Source organism: Suricata suricatta, chromosome 4 (genome assembly GCF_006229205.1).
Source record: "Suricata suricatta isolate VVHF042 chromosome 4, meerkat_22Aug2017_6uvM2_HiC, whole genome shotgun sequence".
Taxonomy (NCBI): Eukaryota; Metazoa; Chordata; class Mammalia; order Carnivora; family Herpestidae; genus Suricata; species Suricata suricatta.
This window is the reverse complement of record NC_043703.1, coordinates 146,032,829-146,054,121: the sequence shown is the minus strand read 5'-3', so window position 1 is coordinate 146,054,121 and position 21,293 is coordinate 146,032,829. Positions and strand designations below refer to the sequence as shown.

The 21,293-nt window shown below is 52.8% G+C and overlaps 1 protein-coding gene across 6 annotated transcripts in view; it reads right to left on the bottom strand.

The window, feature by feature from the left end:
- Positions 1-21,293, bottom strand: part of DNMT3A (DNA methyltransferase 3 alpha) — a 98,738-nt gene that overhangs the window by 23,197 nt on the left and 54,248 nt on the right. For all 6 annotated transcript variants that reach the window (XM_029938181.1, XM_029938178.1, XM_029938182.1 and 3 more), the window contains exons 5-6: positions 15,762-15,805; positions 15,162-15,308 (exon numbers count right to left, since the gene is read on the bottom strand). In XM_029938181.1, coding sequence (XP_029794041.1) covers positions 15,162-15,308; positions 15,762-15,805 — 191 coding nt within the window. The remainder of the gene's footprint in view (positions 1-15,161; positions 15,309-15,761; positions 15,806-21,293) is intronic.

Below are 21,293 nucleotides of genomic sequence, written 5' to 3'. Positions count from 1 at the left end.
CCAGGCTTCTCCTGTGGGGGAAAGGTGGGGGCCTGGTCTTGGCTTAGCCAGCAGGACCAGGAAACACCAGCTTCCTGATAAGAGTAACCTGCAAGGGGTTCCTCAGAAGCCCCTGGGAACCCAGAGAGGCCGGTCAGTCCTCGGCACAGGGCAGACCTTCCTTTCCTTCCCCAGGAGGGCCCCACAGATCATCTTCCTAGGAGAATCCCAAAGTTGGTTGGGTTTAATTGTATTAGGATCACCCAAGGAGGTTTTTAAAAATACAGATTCTTCGGGCCCTCTTGCAGAGATCGGCAGGCTTGGGGCAGGGCCCAGGAATCTGTTAAAACCTCCCTAGACAATTCTGATTCTCACCAGGTATGGAAACCACTAAAGGCCCTGGCTATCCCGGTGACAAATGAGGAAACGGAAGCCCGCAGGAACTGAGTCCACCCAAAGGGTTGGAGCCAGTAACCAGAGAAGAAGCGGTCAGAGGGGAAGCTGAAGGGGCGGAGGGGAGGCTGCATCTCCGGGGCCTTTCTCTCCTCCCCTTCAAGCTAGAACATGCCATTGTCCGATACCGGATTGTGCTTTAGGACCGAGCCTCCCTCCACAAGCTGTGCCCTGTGGCACGAGGCAGAGGCACTGGGGGTGGGCAGTCTGGTGCCCAGAGTATACTGAAGGGTGGCAGCCCAGGCAGATGATCTGGGCTGAAAGAAGCTATCCTCCTTCAGAAGGAAACCAAACGGGTCACCATGGCAACCTGCAGTGTGCTGGCCTGGCTGGGCTCTGTGCCATCCTCCCAAACTTGGGGGCACAAGAGAGGTGCAGCAGCATTCAAGCAAATGCCGGAGGGGTAGGGGCACCCCATCCCCCTCGCCAGTCTAAGAACCCACAGTCTGTGCTGTACTCTGGAGCCCACCTCAGAGCTTGCCTGGAACACGCCCAGACGCCAGAATCTGGGAGCCCCGGGAGTCCTGAGCACCTGCAGTGGCCAGGCCGGGGGAGGACACTGTGGAGGTGAAGGAGGTGGGCCTCCGCCCTTCTGTCACTCACAGCCTAATTGTGTGCCCAAGACTCACCGCACATGGAACCACAGCCCTCATGCAAGACAGCATGCAATTAGCTGGTAAATTATGTGGTAGGGATGGGATGCCGTCTCCACGCGCTGGAGGAAATCAGGATGGAGATCAGCAAAGGCGGTAACGGGGAAGACACGGTGAACCCGGAATGGGCACGGCCTCCCCGCCTTCTCAGACAGGAGCGGTCAGATCTTTAGGGGTGTCTGCTGTTGTATTGACTCCCCGGCAGATAGAGGGGCAGGGATGCAAGGCCCAGGCAGGTCTGTGCAGGAGGAGCCCTGGCACCCTCCTCCTCCACGTCCCCACCCCCATGCCGTCCATGCACTCAGATGCATTCTTCTGAACCTCATCTCGTCTCTTCCCCCCACAATCCCAGGCGGCCTCCACTCCTCCCCAGCCTCTAATGCCGGGTGCCCGGAGGCTTCTGGAGCCTCAGCTGCTACCACCTTCCTCACTGTGTCCACCTGCCTCCTCCTTCCCTCTCGCTCCAGGTCTGCTCCATAAGGGGAAGGCTCCCCCCACTCCCCAACAAAGCCAGTACCCGGTACAGAGTGGGTCCCATCCCATAGTCCCTTAGCCCAGAGCTGTAGAGTGTGCAGGGCTCCACCTCTGAGTGAGTGGAGTGCGGAGGTCCTAGTAGGGAGCAGGGGTGAGGGTAGTGCTGCTGCTGGTCCCCACACCTTACCACATCAACATCAAGGAGCGGGATGTGAGGTCTCAGACTGAGCAAATATCCATCATGGCTGATGCCAAGACCCTGAATAAGTGCCTAGCTTCTTTGGACCTTTATTTCCTAACCAGTCCGACAGGACCACAAATATCAGCTGACTAGTACAGGTAAGATCAGAGGAAGTCAGGAGGGGGGTCGCGTCTGGGTGGCTCAGTTGGTCAAGCATCCATCTCTTGGTTTCGGCTTGGGTCATGATCTCACAGTTCGTGAGTTCAAGCCCCGCATCTGGCTCTGTGCTAACACTGTGGAGCCTGCTTGGGATTCTCTCTCTCTCTCTCTCTCTCTCTCTCTCTCTCTCTCTCTCTCTCTCACTCGCTGCCCCTTCCCTGCTCATGTTCGTGCGTGCACTCTCTTAAAATAAATAAACTTAAAAAAATATATTAAAAAAAAAGAAGTCAGAAGAGCGCAACATTTTGAGAGCTGGAAAGAACCCTCTGACAGGTTTGCTCGACGACTCGTCGACGTGGTTCGCTTTGCTTTAGAAGCCTGACCCTAGAGAGAAGGGTTACTTTTATATCTGGGGCGTATGGGTCAAAAGGAACCTGGTTAACCCAGCCTGGGCTGCCCTCCCCTCCCCCAACCCCTTCTCCAGGCTCTGGGGGTCAAAGGGAGGGGCTCAGGGACCACTATTCAGATTCAGGCATGCAGACCCGCTCAAGTTTCAGAGTCCAAAGAGGAGACCCAGGAGGAGCCGGCCAACAGCCACTGCTGTAAACTGCAGCTGGAACGCCTACTATCTCCATCCCAAAGGGAAAATTTGAATTCCTGTACCAAGTCCTTTCCGGTCTTCTCCCAACCCCCCCCCCATGTTTGGAAGTGGCTCCCTAGCTCTGCCTGCCCGAGGGCCCACCCCTCTTTCCTAGCTCAGCAGTGCAAGATCAGAGTCTCACCCAAGGCCGTACATGAGAATCACTGAGAGAGCGAGCTTCAGCAGCTCTGTGGGCCAGGGCCCATCGCTAAACTCCACACGTAATGAGTCCGGAGTGGGGGGCCCAGGCAGTGGTGGCTAAAACAAAACGAGGCTCCTGGGTGATCCTACTGTGCGCAGAGACTCTGATGTGGGTGATAGGGTGGTAGGTGAAATAATATATGCATCTTTTGGGAGATCTCTTCTGCGCCACGTTTGCTTTACTTGGAATCATCCGAGCTTGGTGGTTCTCAAGCTTTTGTAAGCCACAGAGTCATCTGGGGAGGGAGCTGGCTAGAAAATCAGCTTTCTCAGAACCGCCTCCTGGGTTGTGCCTCCTTGGGTTCTGAATGGGGCCTGGGAACGTGACTCTGACGCAGTATTAAACCAACCCACCCTTAAGACGCATGGAATTCTGACAGCATCTTTGTTATGCATATAGCAAGTCCAACTCAGGTTTTGTTTTTTGTTTGCCCCATAGAGTTGCCCTTAAACAGCATCCAGATTCAAATACAGGAGACTGATCTGTTTCCTCCCTGTTTGTGCTTAATTCCTCTGAGTCGGAAATGAAAAATTAAAATCTGTATACAGCTCGCCATTCGCCGGCGAGGAAGAGGAAGAGAGGAAGAGTCATACAGCATCTATAAAGAGTTGTAATTAAAAAGGGCAAATCTGAAAACCGGTAACACACACGCGCACACACACACACACACACACACACACACACAGGACACAGTTGTCATGGGAGAGAATAAACTGAGAGGTGGAGGACCAGGATGGCCAGACGCTTCACAGAGATCAGGGCTCCACAGACTGGTGAAAAAGGGGCCTCTCAGGGTTCTTTACCGGGTTCCAGAACTCCTTCAGGTTCTGAAGCCCCAGAAGTCCTGGGGGCCAGCTGCTCCCAGAAGCTCCAAGTCCTGCCTCTCCCTCTCCTGGTCCCCATCGGGCTTCTCTCCACCCTTCTGGCACCTCCCTCCCAGCCCAGCAGCAGGCGCGCCCCTCCACAGCAGGGATCCCAGAGTCGGTTCGGACCCACCTTTAGAGCTGCCGGCTCCACCCTCTCACGCACAGCCACCCTACCGGCTTCTCAAAACCAGCTTGTCTAACACTTTACTCAGGCTCACCCTCTCTCTCTTTTTAAAAAATTGTTTGTAATGTTTATTTGTTTTTGAGAGAGGGAGACAGTGTGAGCAGGGAAGGGGCAGAGAGAGGAGACACAGAATTCAAAGCAGGCTCCAGGCTCTAAGCTGTCAGCACAGAGCCCAAAGCAGGGCTGGAACTCACGAATTACCAGATCATGGCCTGAGCCGAAGCCTGATGCTCAACTGACTGAGCCACCCAGGCGCCCCACACAGGGTTCACCTTCCCTTAAGGGAATATATTTTCATGACCTTGGGGTAGGTAGAGAATTCTTAGAGATACACACACACACACACACACACACACTAACCAATAAAAAGGAAAAAAAATGGATAAACTGGACTTTATTAAAATTAAAAGCTCCTGCTCATCAAAATACATCCTTAAGAAAATGAAAAGCCCATACCACCTTCCAGGCCCAAACCTGCGCTTCCTCCAGGATTCTCTAGCTCGGATAAAGACCAGCCCTCCCTCCCCCCAGCCCCTGCGCACTGGCAGGTTTCTCTCAGCCCTCTGACTGGAGATAATTCCATCGATTCTCTCATGTCTGCCTCTTGTTACCTGGACCCTCAGTCAAAGCCCAGTGGAACGCGTTCCTAACTCATCCTGCTTCTCAGCTTCTCTGCTCTGTACTCGCTGTCATGCCGCCAGGGTCATCTTCCTAAAAGCCACGTCCACGCCTCTCACATTCCTGCTATCTGCTGCACAATGACGCAGACTTTTCTCACCACGACAGGAAGGCCTTTGCCCATCTGACCATCTTCCTTTGTCTTATCTCTCCTAACATTTCCTCCCTGACTCTCACACCCTAGTTACCAGATCTCTTGCTGTTCCCTGTACAACCCAGAAGCTTCCCGGCGCCTTCTTGCCCCCCACCCCACCCCAGTGGTTCTTTCCTCATTTATCCCTACTAGAATTCCCAAAGGAGGCCTCCACCAGGAAGCTCCCTGGAAAAGTGCTCTTGCCTTCCACTGCGCTCACAGAACAAGCCCCACACTCTACGCAGCACTGAGGTTCACGGTGAACACTCCAGCCTCCTCCACTAGCCAAGTGTGCCTGGGACAGGAGCTGTGCCCACGCGCCTCCGCCAGCCCTAGTGCAGGGCTGTGTATGGACTTAAATTCAAGTCCATTAACTCCTTCATCTAGAATTATTGGCTCCTTAACAGAGTCACACAGTCCAGCCAACCACCCCATGCTTTACCATCCCTGGGGCCTCCTGGGCAAATGGTCTGGTCTTTAAAGCAAAGCAGAGTAACCTCACTGGCAGATCTTCTCCTCTGTCTGCCTCATAGAAGGTGCTGTAAGAATGCTTCTCTAAGTTGGGCTAAATGTGCAAGCCATCTTGAGGTGCTCTAGACCCCAAACCCCCAGAGGGTTTCTCCGCACCTACCTTAAGATCCCACTCAACGCCCTTCCCCCACCATCCCTGTGAGGCAGACTCCTGGTTCCAGGGGAAGGCCTGCATGCTGTCCCTTCTTTGTCCCCGAGGTCCTCGGGCTAGTTAGTGTTCCCACGGCCTGTTTGCTCCTCATCCTAAAATGGCCCTACTGGGTTGCAGCACAACGTACTCCCCTACCTGCCTACCTCCCCCAGGGGAAGAGGGCATCCAGGGCTGGGATTCTGACTTTTCTCCAGATTTGTTTCTGTAGTGTCTAGAAAATGTCAGCATGCAGATCCCCAGACACATGCGGTGTCCTCTTAAAGCTCACTTAAGGCTCGACAATTCTTTGAATGAATGAATGAGTGAATGAGTGATTAATGAAAAGAAAACTAGTAGTATGGAGCATATCTAGGTAGATGGCCGCCAGGGCCAGAAGCTGGAATGTGAATTCCCAAGCTAAGGAAATGCCTCAGGAAGATGTGTCATGTGGTGCGGTAGAAGAGGGACATTTGGCAACATGGCCTTTTTTTTAATGTTCATTATTATTGAGACAGAAACAGAGCATGAGCAAGGGGAGGGGCAGAGGGAGAGGGAGACACAGAATATGAAGCAGGCTCCAGGCTCTGAGCTGTCAGCACAGAGCCCGACGCAGGGCTCACACCCAGGAACCGAACCGTGAGATCATGACCTGAGCCAAAGTAGACCACTTAACTGACTCAGCCACCCAGGTGCCCCTACATGGCCTTTTTGTATGAACTCAAGCCCCTCCCAACCCCGGGGCCTAGTGTCTGAAGATGAGCACCAAGGTCAACCTTTCTGATCCAGGTATAAAATAACAGAGGAGGAAACACAAATAGTAGTGAAGAGGCCAGGAAAGCTAGGTTCTAGCACCAAACACGTAAATATTATGAAAGTCTTTATAAGAATCCTTGTCAAGTTACTTTATATATGTGTTTCTACAAGAGGCATGTAGGTAAGGTCTGAATGCGCCCGGATATTTCATTTAGAATTCATGTACAAGGTAGTATAGGAGACAAAGATGCTACAGATCATGACTCCAGGCCTCCGCCCCACAAATTATAAAATTTTAGACTCTCTGGGGTCAGCTGAGTCTATTTCTGTCACATTACAAATGAGGAAGCTGAAGTGCAGAGAGGAGAAAGACCTTCTCAAATAGATCAGGGGCAGAGGCTGAGCCCAGAAACTGAGCCTCCTGAATCTCATTCCAACATTTTAAACATCCAATCTCACAATGTCAAAGGTACTGTCACGAGCAAATAGCAGTTCAAGGGAAGGGCTCAGGACCCAGTGAGTGGAGTGGGGGCGGTGGGTGGGGGGCAGTCCGGAGGGCCTCCCGGACCTAAACCTGGCTAAAATGGAGAGGCCTGAGCTCAGGCAGCCTAAGAGGCAGGGAGAGGAGGCGGCAGCAGGGGCGGGGTGGGAGTAGGGCTGGGCCAACTCTATCCTCTTTCTTTTTAATTTTTTTAAACATTTATTTATTTTTGAAAGACAGAGAGACTGCATGAGCAGGGGAAGGGCAGAAGGCAGGGGAGACACAGAATCCAAAGCAGGCTCCAGGCTCCGAGCTGTCAGCGCAGAGCCCAATGCGGGGCTCGAACCCATGAACCGCGAGATCATGAGCCAAGCCAAAGTTGACCGCTTAACTGACTGAGCCACCCAGGCATGCCCCCCCCTTTTTTTAATGTGGAATAATTCTTTTTCTTTTTTTTAAGCTTATTTATTTATTGAGAGAGAGAGAGAGAGAGAGAGAGAGAGAGAGGGAGAGAGAGAGAGAGAGAGAGAGAGAGAGAGAGAGAGAGAGAGAGAGAGAGAATAAGTGGGGGAGGGGCAGAGAGAGAGTGTTCCAAGAAGGCTCCACCGTGTCAGCACAGAGCTCAACACTGGGCTCAAACTCACAAACTTCAAGATCATAACCTGAGTCAAAGTCAAACACTTAACCAACTGAGCCACCAAGGCACCCCCCACTATCCCTCTCTTTGAACCCCATACTTTGAGGGGAAGCCACCAGCAAACCAGGTAGATTCTGTTCTAGGTGAGTCATTTGGGTGCAAAACAGAAGCAGCATGGGGGTCAGTTTTGCCCCTGGGAACACTCTAGAAGCATATGCATGTGGCTCCCACCTCCTTATCTAGGGGAATCTTAGTTTCCTAAGAGTAAAATAGGGATAAAAATAGTTCTTACAGTAAGAGCAGATAATATATCTGTCAAATGACAAAAATAATACAATTCAGGAATGCATTTGATGTCCTTTATTCCAGGGAGAAGAATCCAAGGATTGGAGAGTACAGGGCCTAATGGGCAGTGGTGCACTCTTCCCAGGGATTCTGGGCAGGAAGTGAGTTTGACAGAGTGTTAGAAGGGGTGACTCGGAAACCGGGCATGACTGGCTAGGACGTGGGGAATTGCCTTATGAGGCTAGCAGGTCCTATTTTCTAAGGTCAGGTGAGCTAACGAAAGCTGAGCTGGACGACTGTGACTGGTGTATATAAGTTGGACCTGTGGTTCAAGTGCACACCGACTTAGGTTTAGATTTGCGAATGTAAGCTGGGCCACTGGAACATGCCGTAGCTTAGTTCTATGGTGAAAGTGAATGCTCTCAGCACAGGGCTGGGCACAAAGTAGGTGCTCAGTAAAGTCCAGCCCTTCTTGCCTGGTTCCCATGTTGCCCTGGCCAACCCCCCCCACCCCCCCAACCCCCCCCACGTGTTTTCTCACCACTAAAAAGTGGGGTGTGTTCTAAGAGCTCTTCTCTGTGCCCTCTGATAAAGTGAACAGTCCAGTGTGCAAACAGCCCATGCCGTGAGCAGACAGTGGGAGGCTCTATGATGACAATTTCACAGCCAGCCCTGGAAGTCGCTCTGATTAGAAGCTGTCACAGGAATACCTCTAAAAACCTGTTCAGCCTTTTGGTAGAGTACATTCTTGTCATGCTTGCCCCAAATGGCATCACTGCCTTGAAGGAAGATGTTATTTTAGGGGCCATCCTACAAAAGTTCGGGTTGTCATTAATTTACGAATGGTGGATAAGTGAGGAGTGCCTGCCGGTCAGAACACCCTTAAATCGGCTCTCAGCATAGTTTGCTAATAATTTGATTTTAGTCCTTAATGGTCTACTTTGCGTGGCCATTTCTCAAGTCTCCAGTACTGAAGCCCAGAGGAATCACACCTAATTCATCTCCTTGTTCCCAAAGCCCCCAGCACAATGGCTCCCTACTTAGTGGGCGCTTAGTGATTGCTTATTAAATGGAATATAACACAGCAGGAGATGACCCTCTCTGGACATTCACAGGCCGTTCTTCCCAGGACGGACAGGAAGCACAGTCTGTTGAGACTGCAGGGCTATAAAGCACGAGGAAGCAACATTTGCTCAGCTCACAGAAGCAGCAGCACAAATGGCCAATAACCATATGAAAAGAAGTCCAGCCTCACTTATTATCTGGGAAATGCCAATTAAAATCATAACAAGATACCGTTTTTTTCCCATCCATTAGATTAGCAAAATATTGATGTTGGCAAAGGTGGAAGTCTTCTCATACCCTGTTTATGGGAGCACAAATTGGCACTGCCCTTTTTGGAAGACAATTTGGCAGGTTCGATAAAATGCAAAACACACATTCCCTTCGATCTAGCCTTCCTCTTTCTAGGCGTCTTAGAGAAACACCGATGCACAAAGAGGCATGGCCAAGGATGCACGCTGCTGCAATGCGTACGCCGTGAAAAACTGTAAACAACACAAATGCCACCCCCCCACTCAGAGAACGGGTAAGTAAATTCACGGTAACCCATATGGTGGGATAGAGCAGTGATTACGTGGCTAGATTGTTGAAACTTATCGTTAAGTGAAAAGCCAAGCTGTAAAACAAAACTACAATGTGGTTCCATTTATGTAAAAAAGGGAAAGAAACAAAAGCAACTGTGAAGCAAAATCATGTACTTATACACACAGAGATGGACAGGAAAAAATCATGTCATCTATACATCAAGCACCTCTGCTGGTGGAATTAAAATCATGGGGGAGGGATGAGGGTTTTTTTTTTTAATGACAAGAACCCATTTGGGTCACAACTTATGTAATTTAAAATCATTTGAAAAAGCATCGAGCTCCTGTGATACGCTAGCCCGGCAATAGGAGCCTTACAGGTTAAGAATTACTTTGTTAACCCACACCATTCTGAGACTAGAATTATTGATTCGTTCAGCAAGCCCTTACCCAGTCCCCCCTGAAAGCCACCCCTGGGGACAGAGGTGCCCAGAGTGCCTCCATCTACCAAGTTCGGGCTGGGGAGTGGCCGAGAGCAAGCAGTGGCAAGAGCTGCTGTCGAGGACACGCAACACACCCAGGGGGACACGCCCGGGGGGGTGTGGGGCGCGGTCAGGTCCAGCCACAGTCCAGGGCTCTCAGCTGGGCGGGGTTAAAAGTCCTAAGGTCCCACATCCGGTAAGTGGCCAAGTGGCATTCCAACTCCCCTCAAAGGCACCCTTCCCTTCAAAAATATAAACGCTTTGCTACCTGTTGGGGAGCCCAGCGGGGAGGGGGTGGGGAGCTGCCTGATGTAGGAGGGGGAGGGGGTGTCTCTATGTGAACCACAGATTGTTATCATCACTACTGAATATGCATTAAGCATGTAATAAGTGTAAAAAGTGCATGAGTCGCTCCCTTCAGGACGGGAGCCAGGAAGGAGACCGGATCCTAGATCAGGAGGCCATGGTGTCCTTGCCTTGACATAATTGAGAACTGGGCGGGGGTGAAGAGGTTATTGAAGGAGCCACAACATCACGCAGCTGCAGGGGAGTCCTGAAACCATACAAACCAGAACTGAGGGAGTCCTCAGCCTCTGCCCAAGCAGCCCTCCGCACCCCTGCTGCCTCACGGTGGTGACAACCAACCATGAGAAGACCTTCCTAAACCCACGTACTCCCCTGGGCCATTCTGTTCTGTTCATCGTTAGAAAGAGGAGCCCAGACTTGCCCTCCTCTGGGAGGAGGAACGGCCTCACCTCTGCCCGTCCTGCCGCCGGGGCCTGAGCCAGCTCCACCGGGGCAGGGAAGGGTCTCGTCGGCACGCAGAGGCCCAGCAGAGGCCCAGCAGAGGCCCGGCGGAAACTGCAGGAGCACAGGGTGCAGGAGAATCAGGGCGGCACCTTACCCCTGGGAGCCTCATCGCACAGGTCCCCCCACCCGATACTATTCCCCAGTGACGCCTATCAAAACCTCTGAAAAACCAGATGGAAACCAAGGGCTTGGGGCCTCAAGGCAGGAATCCAAAGGCCTGAGCAACCGGAGAAGGCATCCCACGTTCACCAATGTCTCAACTGCTTAGCCAACCAACAGGTATCTATTGAGCCTATTTATCCTCCTCGTCCAATACCAGACTGGGCATGATGGCGGAAGATAGGATTAACACAAAAGAAACAGTGAAAAGTACCCAACGAAATATAACTGAGTGCTTCATCCAAAAATATTAACAGTAAGGGCAATGGGGTGCAGAGACGGGAGAGGTCAGCGCGAGCTGGAGAAGTCCTAGAAGTCTCATGGACTCAATCCTGCAGAACAGATAAAGGAAAGCACAGTGGGGGGAAAAGGGGCACAGCAAATCTAAAGGGGGGGCGGTCCCTCTTAGAGGGCCTTCCTCTTAGAGTGGAAGGGTGACACAGGGTGGGGTGATTGTGAGGTCCCAGTGAGAGCTGACGCCTTGAGAAACAGCCAGAGCATTTCTGGCACAGAGAGGGGAGACAATGGGGAGCCAGTGTACGTGGTGTAGCAGGGCCCAGTCAGGATTCAAGCAGAGCTTAATCCTTAAAGGATTAGTAAGGAAGTGACTATATGATAGGACAGCCAGAAAACAACAGCTTCCCACCTCGGTCTCAGAGAAGGAGCACATGTCTCATTTTCCTCACCTACTTGTTTTAAATTTCATTCATTTTGTGATAGACTAAGCCTTCTCAAAAAAAAAAAAAAAAAAAAAGCTGGGGAGGAGCGAAAGGCCTATAGGGAGGTAGGTAATCTCAGATGGAAAAGGAAAGAGTAAACCTCACTCAGTAACTGGACTGACAGGGGTGTCGTGGCAAAAGGAAATTGAAACAGAGGGAGTGTTTGAGGGAAGCAGGCCCCCCAGGTTGGGGCATGTGGACCAGGGAAGGGGCAGGTGTAGACTGGGGTCTGGTGGGAGCCCCAAAACAAGACACACAGTTCTCAGGCCCCACATTCTGTGTTTCACCCCCAGCCTCTGTTCCTGATCCTGAAAAGGCCATGCTGCCTTGTGCCTCAGAACCTTTGCACGTGCTGTGCACCTCCTTCTGCTATGCCTTTTCCTGCTTTCCTAAGTTCTAGTCCGTTCTTTAGAAGCCAAAAGCCACCTCTTGCTGATGCGTGTATGATCCAGGCAGAATGGCTCTAAAACCCTTGGGTGACACTCTTCCAGAGGTGCCCTGAATCCCTGTCCTATCTTGGGGTAACCAGGAATCTTCTAGGCTTTTCTGGTACCTCCAGTATCTTACGCAGTGCTCAGACATGGAAAGTTCTGGTAGCTCAACAATGGTGCCCTGCAGGAAGTTTTAAAGAGCAGGTGTCACATTCTGAGGCTGGGCCTTCGAGTGACACTGCCTAGGAAACAGTGGAGCTGTGGTTTTAGGGGGGCACGTGGTAGGATCTAGAACACATAATGGGCAAGAGGATCAAGTCTGGCGGAAGGAGGGGGCAGGCGGAGATGTGGGGATGCCATAGGTAAGGGACAGAGGAGAATGCCAAGTGGATACAGTTGGAGGAAATGGGGAAGGATCTCAAGACCAAGGTCAGACAGGCCTAGGGAGGCAGTGTCAGAAGAAAGGGTCGGATGCCAGAGAGCTAGGATGAGGAGAAAGGGTTTCTTGACCCCCTGGGAAGCCACTGGGAAGCCAGGCCTGCAGGTGACAGCTGCTACTCTTTCATCTGAAAGGAACCTGGCAGTCTTGAGAGCTGCCTGTGTTTCTCCAACATTCTTTATTGCCTGCAGCTAGCTCTCCTCTAAGCCCCTGGCAGAGCCCAAGGCGGGGGGCGGATGTGGTGCTGGGGCCAGGCCTCGGGGCAGTAGGAAGCCTGAACTTGTGGCCCCAGCCCCTAGTTTGAGAATCAGGGGAGTCGCTGTTCTAACACCTGTACTGGAAATCACAGCAGTCTTTACGACATCTTTAGTTCTAGACCATGAATAACAGTCTTACTGGCAGAAAAAATATTTTTTAACTTTTTTTTTTAATAAGTTCTATGCCCAACATAGAGGATGAACTCAAGACCCCAAGATCAAGAGTCAGGCCACGCTATCAACTGAGCCAGCCAGGCGCCCAGCAAATACACTTTTGGGGCAAGTCTCTGCATCTCAAACCACACATACCTGAAACATTTTGAGTCAAATTAACTTTTTCTGTAAATGCTCATTTATTGGCTGGGGCAGGGAAGCAGAAGCCAAAGGTTTAAGATTTACCAGAAAAGCTTTTGATGATGGTTGAGGCTGGGTGATGGGCACGTGGGGGTTCAGGACCCTGCTCTCTCTACTTCTGCGCAGGCTACAGGCGTCTGGGATCAAGTCTTTTGAAATTTAGTGGAACACTTAAAATGGAGAAAATACACTTATTATCTTAATGTTTCCTGCAAGCTGAGAAAAGATTCCCCTTTGTGTTGCAAATGAAGGCAGGCCTCCATACTGCTAATTCGAGGGAGCACAGTTTGAGGACCACAGAGAGTTTATAAATTTACCAGGTCTGAAAGTCATCATGTCCAAGCTTCTGGCCCCAGGGCTAAGGGAGAGCAGAAAAAGGCAAAGTCCCCCTCTGCTGGCCCCAGGGGACTGATTGGTGAGCACCTAACCAGATGAGAAAAACAACTCAAGTTCCTGTATTTCCAGCCCAAAGACCACACTGCATGCTCAGGGTCAAGTGCTTCTCTTCTCCCAGACCTTGGACAGGCTCCCCCTTTTTCAGGCTCTTCCCAGAGATCAATTTCTGCCTTCTTGGATCCCGAAGGAACTGGAAACGATCAAGTAGCCAACCTCCTACCTTGTTCTGACCCCCTTCTAGAGCAAGTGCTCACACAATGTGAACAGGAGTTATCCTGGGGTAAATGTCCCAGACGGTGGCAATTGGAGGCATTTCTGCTCCAGTCCTGGTGCTGGAGGTCAACCGCCTTCTCTCTACTCACCAGACAGGAGAGCAGCCCCACAAATCAGGCTTGATAGGCCAGAGTTAGCCTCCTGTCTCAGCTGCAGGCTTCCATGGACTGGCCCCCACCCCCAAAGGAAGCTCCTCTTAGGAAAGGCACCAGCTGACTCCAGGGCATCAGATACAATGGGCATGCGTTTCAGTGAAATCAGCTTCCATGGCGTTGGAATGCAGTGGGCAAACACTCTGCCTTCTCCTCTCTGAGACAGGGTTCTTCTCCCCTCCACTGCCCCTCAAGCCTCTCATCCATCCCTGCTGCCTGCCAGTCTACACGGCCCATACATGGATGGGTTTTCATGGATGTGATCCTGGGACTTTGTCTCTTCTCTCTCCCTGTCTTTGGGTGAGCTCATCAGTTTCCCTGGACCGAAACACTAGCTTCTGCTCTTTTTTTTTTTTTTTTAATATTTCTTTATGTCTCTATTTTATTTTGAGAGACAGAGACAGAGAGTGAGCGGGGGAGGGGCAGAGAGAGAGAGGGAGACACAGAATCTGAAGCAGGCTCCAGGCTCTGAGCTGTCAGCACAGAGCCCAATGTGGGGCTCGAACCCACGGACTGTGAGATCATGACCTGAGCCGAAGTCAGACACTCAACCAACTGAGCCACCCAGGCGCCCCATCACTAGCTTCTGCTCTTGACACCCTCTCACCTGTGCATCTGCAGCCCAGATTTCCCACTCCCCAGGCTCCAGGAACCTCCACATCTCAGACTGAACTCGCAATTCTCCACCAGCCTCAAACCCGCTCCTCTGCTAGCTGTCCCCATGTGAGGACATGGCCTGACCATCACTGGGTATTTAGGTGAGACCCCTGGGAGTTGTCCGAGAGGCTTTCCATGTCCTTCCCTCCCCCACCGCCTCTCCCCTCTAGAAACAAGCCCTGCTGATTCTATCTCCAAAAGACATCCCGAACCTGCCCTATCTCCATCGCTGCCCCTTTAAGCCACATCAAATCATTCCTCTGCATAGACACATTCAATGTCCTCAGAACTATACTAGCATCTGGCCAGGACCTGCAGAACCCCATGTGGTTGGACCCCTGCCTACCTCCCAGCCTTGTCCGGCCCTACTTCCTCCCTTGCTTGTTTCATGCTGGGCATACGGGTCTCTCACTTTGCCAAACAAAGTGCCTGGCTTGTGTTTACTCTTCTTAGAACATTCCACTCCACCCCACTCCTCATTAGACACCTTCCGTGGGGGTCGTGGGGTGAGGGGTGGAAGCTAGTTAGGAGAGGAATTTACAGGCAAGAGGCATGGAGGCAGTGGAGACTGAAAGGCCAAGGATTGACCAGATGAGAGCCAGCTCTCCTCCTCGTTTAGGTCTCAACTTAAATGCCACCTCCTCCAAGAAGCCTCCCCTGACCACTCCACCTAAATCAGGCCTCTGTTATCCTCTATTTCAGTCCCTTCTTTACTTTTCTGTCTTTACTTGTTCTGTTGCCTCCATCAGAATGTCAGCTCCAGGAGGCCAGGAATTATAAATATATGCACAGAGCCTAGAACACCACCTGGTACACGGTAAGTGATCAAGAAACATTTGTTGAACAAACAAAGAAACCAGTCACTGCCTATGAATGAAGCGGTTCCCTGTAAGTGCAAGAGGTTAGCCTGAAAGGGAACCTGAGGCTCAGCCAGGGCCCAACAACGGCTCCAGACGGTGGCCGGAGCTGACTTCTGGTTTTCCAATGCCGTGGGACGGGCTGCGGCCCAGGCCAGAAGGCACCTCACCTCCCTCTTCCAGCGTGCCAGCCACTCGTCCCGCTTGCGCTTGCTGATGTAGTAGGGGTCCCCCGCCTGGAAGGTGAGCCGCGGCATGGGCCGCTGGCGGAGGCTGGACTCCCAGCCCAAGCCACCCCGCAGCCGGCCCCGGGAGCCCTAGGACAGAGAGACGACAGAGAGACAGACTGGCATTAAGATGGGCACAGACGGTCCCGCTGCAAGGGTCAGTCGTTCCTCCTGAGGGGACACTGAGGGGGCACTCACCTCGAACACCACGCAGGAGCTCTGACTCCTGGTCAGAGATGCTGCCCCTGCATGTGCTGGACAAGCCCCTGTTTGGGGGGGAGGGGTGAGCTGTGGGGCAACGGGGCAGGTGGGCATGACCCACGAGGGGAGGTGCTTGGCCTCAGAGTGGCACCAGCTGGCTGCCTCCTTGGGGGACTTCTAACCTCCATACCCAGTTCCCTTCCTCCTTACACGGGGACAGGTAAAGAAGGGGGCGGAGCCACCTCAGCATCCCCTCACACACTCCCCACGGTTGGTCAGAGAGGGGGCTTTCTTCTAGAATCAGGATCCACAGGGCCCCTGGGGGTTGAGGAAAACACTTGCCTCCATTTTCATGGATTCGATGTTGGTCTCCTTCTGTTCTTTGCCTGTGGAGAGGGAAGAACAAAGGGACTGTCGCAGAGTTACAGGAGTGGCTCTGAGGCCCCACCTTGAGCCTGGGGTCCCCGCCACAGCGGCAGGGGTCCTCCAACCATGCAGTTGTCTGCCTGTCAAACCTGATGGCCCACTGCCTGCTAGGCACCATGCTGGCCCCAAGGACGAGAGCAGGGCCTAGAGCAGAGAAGGGTCTAGTGGGGGGTCGGGGGCCCCAATCTGAAGGAACAATAGGAAAGCCAGGGCCACGGTTTCTGGCCCACCAACACTGTTTCAGGCACACAAAGGGGCCGTCCAGAAATAGCGCTCTTCCCCAGAGGTGCCAGACTACACAGCCTCCCTCTACCCTGGCAGGGAGCGGGGGTGGGGTGGGGTGGGGAGTGGGATACAGGCCCCTGGAACAAGACTCTGGTGAAGCAACTTTGTCTGACTCAGTTTCCTCATCTGGAAAATAATGATGCTGGAGATGATTTCTAAGGTCCTTCTGCAATTCTCAATATTGTGGTTCTGCTATTGTTACCTGCCTCTGTGCTCCATCCTCAACCCCCGCCCCCGCCCCGCGCCCCCCTTTCTCAGGTCCCTGAGCTAAGCCTTTAGTCTGATAGATTCCAGCTTGGATTCCAGCTGTTTCTGTGTGACCTCTGTAACCTTTCCCAGCCTGCTCTCCTCACTGCATCAAGATAGGTAACTGTTCTAATATCTTCAGGTTATTGGGAACACAGGGTGCCTGGGGCAGGGTTTGACATATAGTAGATGCTCAATAAATGTTCTATTGGCTCTATGTCCCCAAGGCATTTCCCTGCTCCTCTTCTGGGGCCCAGATTCCGCTTCCTGGAGGGAAAGCCCCTCCCCGCCTCCAGCAGAAGCCCCAGTAGTTCTGTCTCTAGGGGAGTCTCATCCTCTCCCTGTCCCTCTCTGAGCCCCAAGCAGGAGGGCAGCCACACTCCTGCAGAAAATCCCTGTGCTCCTATCCTGGTCCTCTCAGGGTCCTCACCCAGATGCCCTTCCCCGGGCCAGCACACACCCCACAGTCCGGCAGCGGGACTGGGTTAACTATGCTTTCCAGAACTTTCTGCAGGTGGGGGTGGGCAAGTGAGTCCTCCTCTCACCTGGGTCCCTGAACTCCTTTCTACTGAGCTTGGGCCCAAATCAGGAAGGTCACTAAGGCTGGTTCACAGTAGTTGGGGTGGGGGAGCCCAAAACGGAAAAAACAGCCCCTACTTCAGCTCCCGGCTCTGAAGCGGAAACCAGATACAGCATTGAAGGCCTCCTCAGCCGCCGGAGAGGAAGTTTCTTTCCCTCCCTCTCGCTAGAGAAGACCTGGGGCTCTTTGTGTGTGACCCCCGGGCAGGGGCTGTCCGGGGTGACAGCGCCCCCCGGAGCCCCGGGGAAGGGAGGCAGGGCCAGCGCTCACAGGGGCCCTGGCTGCGAGCACCACGTGCTGGCGTGCGACAGGGCCGGCGCTGAGCTGACTGCCTGCATGGGGGAGGGGGCGTGGGAGGAAGCAGGAGCGTCGGTCATGGGTGTGCGCAGTGGGAACGGGGGTGCTAGCTAACACTTTACACGAGTGGCTTTTTAAGGTATGTCTCACCAGGGCTTTCTGTCTCTTCCTCTGAGCTTCCGCTCAGCACGGCCGGCCCCGGCCTTTTCTCAGGCTCCCTGGAGCAGGGTGCCCCTCCTGCCCCCGGGGTCCCCCTCCTCTCAGACCTGCACGTCCTCCCGGCGAGGCTTTGGGCTGCCAGAAGGGGGCGCCTGCCCTCAGAGCAGGCTGCCACCGGGGTACCTTGGACTTTTCATGCTTTTCCTATGGGCGTCCCTCCATGACATCTCATTATGGGGAATCATACTTTCATTCAAATGAAAGAAAACGAGGGCTGAAGGGAACTGTAGAGATGCTGGAGCACCTGTCCAGTCCCTAGATTTTGCCAATGGGGAAACCGAGGCTGGGGGTGGGTGTGGAGTGACTTATTGCCGGTGTTGAAATCAGATTTTGGGGCTCCTGGATCCCAAGCCAGCTCACTTTACCCCATACCACCTGCAGGTTCTCCCCTTCCCCATTCCCCGGTCCCCATGCTCCCCCAAACAGAATTACTTTTCCTCAAGCCGTTTCCAACTGGCTTCTTTCTGGAATTTTCTCCCTGACGAGTTCTGCACATGCCCACTGAGTGATATCACACACACACTCTCCAGCCTGGCCCAGCAAAACAACACGCTGGGCTGTCTCAGAATGCTGCACTTGTCCCGAGTCAAGGAGGGTCAGCTGCTCTCTCAACGCTCCCTCTGCAGTCCATCTGCTCCTGGCCCAGACCCAGGGTCACAGGCCGGCCAGGTGGCTGCATGCCTCCCAGGGTGGCCCTGGCAGAGTCAGACATGACCCTAGAGTCCCTTAGGTGGTGGGGGCAGGAAAGGCCGGGGTGTTTCCAACACTTACCTGTTGGTCTAAGCGTATACTCAGCTGGGGGCCACCCCAAATTCCCTTGAAAAGGAACCCAGGGGTGCCTGGGTGGCTCAGTCGTTAAGTGCCCGGCTTCGGCTCAGGTCATGATCTCATGGTTCTTGGGTTCGAGCCCTGCATCAGGCTCTGTGCTGACAGCTAGCTCAGAGCCTGGAGCCTGCTTCAGATTCTGTGTCTCTCTTTCTTCTCACCCTTCCCTCCTCACGCTGTCTCTCCCAGTCTCTCAAAAATAAATAAAAGCATTAAAAAAAAAAAGAAAAGGAACCCAAATCTCAATGACAAGGCTAAGGCCAGGCTTGCCTCAGAGGATTGTCACTAGCTCAATAGTGAGTGTCCAATCAGAGCAGAGAGGGTCCTTGTGCTGACCCTAATCTGGTCCTTTACTAGTTGTACCATTTCAGGTAAGTAACGTAACTCTTCTGAACTCTCAGTCTCCCCATCTGAAAAATGGGGACGATAAGAGTCTTCCTTACAGGATCACAAAGATTAAATAAGAGAATACATAACAAGTACGGCTTCTTAAACTTGAATATGCATGGCAATCGGGATCTCTTTGAAATGTAGATTTGATCCCATTGGTCTAGGGTGGGGCCTAGGATTCTGCATTGCTAACTTCTGAGGTGACACAGCTGGTCCACTGGCCACTTTGAGTAGTGAGGATATAGGACCCGCAACACACAGTCAATACTTGATAAAAGAAAGCCATATTGCCATCGTTTCTAATATAATCATGGTGGCGTGAATGCTAGAAGTGCAGGAGCAGTTCCCAAGGCCACCACCTGCCTTCCAGGTGGCTCTTGTCCTGATTACGCATCGTCCCCCCTGTTCTTCCTTCTCTCTCCTGGCTGCACGATCAGGATCTGGGGCGCCTGTGTGCACAAGACACGACCTTAAAGTCTTCTGTTTTTCCTACCGGAAGGGGCTCCAGAGGGGGTGGATGCCCCCCACCATAAGAGACCTGGAATGAGGGGAACAGAAGGGGCCCCTGGGGCCTTAGTCTCCTTCCTCCTTGGAACTAAGCAGCTGAGTACGTGTCCTGAGTGGCTGACTGCTGGCCTGGCAGACTGCTGCCCGGGCCTCCAGGCAGCACCTCCTGGGTCTCGGCATCCAGGCAGTGCACAGTGCAAGGTGGCCCTCAGGGGTCCGCCCCCAATCTCCACCCAGCGAGGCTGCAGCTGGGAGGTCAGGGACCTCTGGAGTGTTTGCCTGCCACACTCAGCACTGGGACTCTGAGGAAGGTCCTCCTGATGTGCGGAAATCCCAAACCCAGGAGTCACCTCGACAGGTCTCTCCCTTTCCCCTTGTGTTCTGGCACCTGCCTGTTTCTCTCCATCTCTGCTGCCACCTTGCTCACCACAGCCACCTTCCCTGCCCTCCACACCTGCAGCAGCCTCCTAACGCTGCTTCCCAACCTCTCTGTTCCATTCCAGGATGCAAAGTGATTTTTTTTTTTTCAAAACACAAAGAAGACTGTGTCACTCTCCCCGCAAGGTGTCCTCAAAAGCCCCCCCTCCTGGCCCCATCTGCTCTGCTCTCATCTCACACCCTTCTCCCTTGCTCTCTCCACCGCAGCCGTGCTGGTCTCTATCAGGTCTCTGGGTGCCCTGCTCCCTCCTACCTGGGAGCCCATGTCCCTTTTCCCACTCCGTCCCGTCCCGCACTGCCCCTCACAGGTGAGCCCCTGCTCCTCCTCCGGCTTCTGTGTAACAGGCCAGGCCGGCTGAGCTTCCTGTCGGCGTTCCTGTCGGCGAACCTGCTGATTCTCTCTCAGAGAACACATCTCCCTGTATAACCACAAGCTTTTCTTTTTTTTTTAACTTAAAGAATTTTTTTAGTTTAAGTAGGCTCCATGTCCAACATGGGGTTTGACCTCAAGACCCTGAGATGAAGAGTCGCATGCTCTACTGACTGAGCCAGCCAGGCGCCCTGAATCACAGGCTTTAAAGTGTGAACTTCTCTTTAATATCTGTCTCTCCAGCTGACTGTGAGGTCCTTGAAGGCAAGAACCAGGTTTTTGTTCACGATGGTTTCCCCAGATCCTGACACACACACACACACACCAAGTGGATGCTTAACAAACGCCTATTGACCGACTCAAGAAGGAGCTCCTGAGAACAAACAGAAGTGGAGACAGGGAAATCCTTAACTGAAAGCGAACTCTTAAGGGTTAAGAGCGGCCTTAGAGCTCTGGCTCCATCCCACCAGGCTGGAAGGACCTGCCCCGACGGTGCGCAGCAGCTTGGTGCCCGCCGGGTGAGACCCCGGGAATCTGGGAGTCAGCCAGGATGTGCCCATGGGAAGTGGCGCATTTGGTGGGCAGGGCTGATGGGCCCCCAGGTTCTGCTCTGGAACCCTGGTCTCTTTAACGGGAGGGCTGGTGTCCTCCCCCCTTTTTCTCCTCAGTTCCCCTCCACTCAGGCCCCTTGAATGCTCCTGCCAAGTGTCAGGACGTAGCCCATGAGGCACTCGGGTGAGGGCAGGAGCCCCGAGCCCCACTGCAGTGTAAAGGGGGACACAGGGAGGGCACAGCAACTTTGAAGCCGGAGACCAACACGGAATAAATCCTGGATCTACCACTTACAGGCTCAGGGTCCCTGAGAAAGTCACTTCTCAATAAGTAGCAAGTTTTTTCTGCTTTAAAATGGGGATAACAGTACTTCTGGAAGACTGGCGGACTAAAACAACGAATACAGAGTACCCCAGAAAGTGCTCTGCCCATAATGGGAACATCAAAATATTAGTTGAATAATAAATGGATGAAAGGCATTTTTTAATAAACTTGGAAATCTCTTTTCCGGAAATGCTCTCAATCCTGCATGAATATTGGGTCTGGATCCGTGCAAAAGAAGTTATGCCAATTAATCGATGTACTCCTTCCATCATACACACTTGGAAGGAAGACTTTTTGAAATTAAAATGCACATATGCAAAAACAACCTGGCAGGGCCCTGGGAGGATCAAGTGTGATAATACATGAGAAAGCGCTCTGTAAACTGCGAAGCCCCGTGCAAATGCCAGTTGTCCTC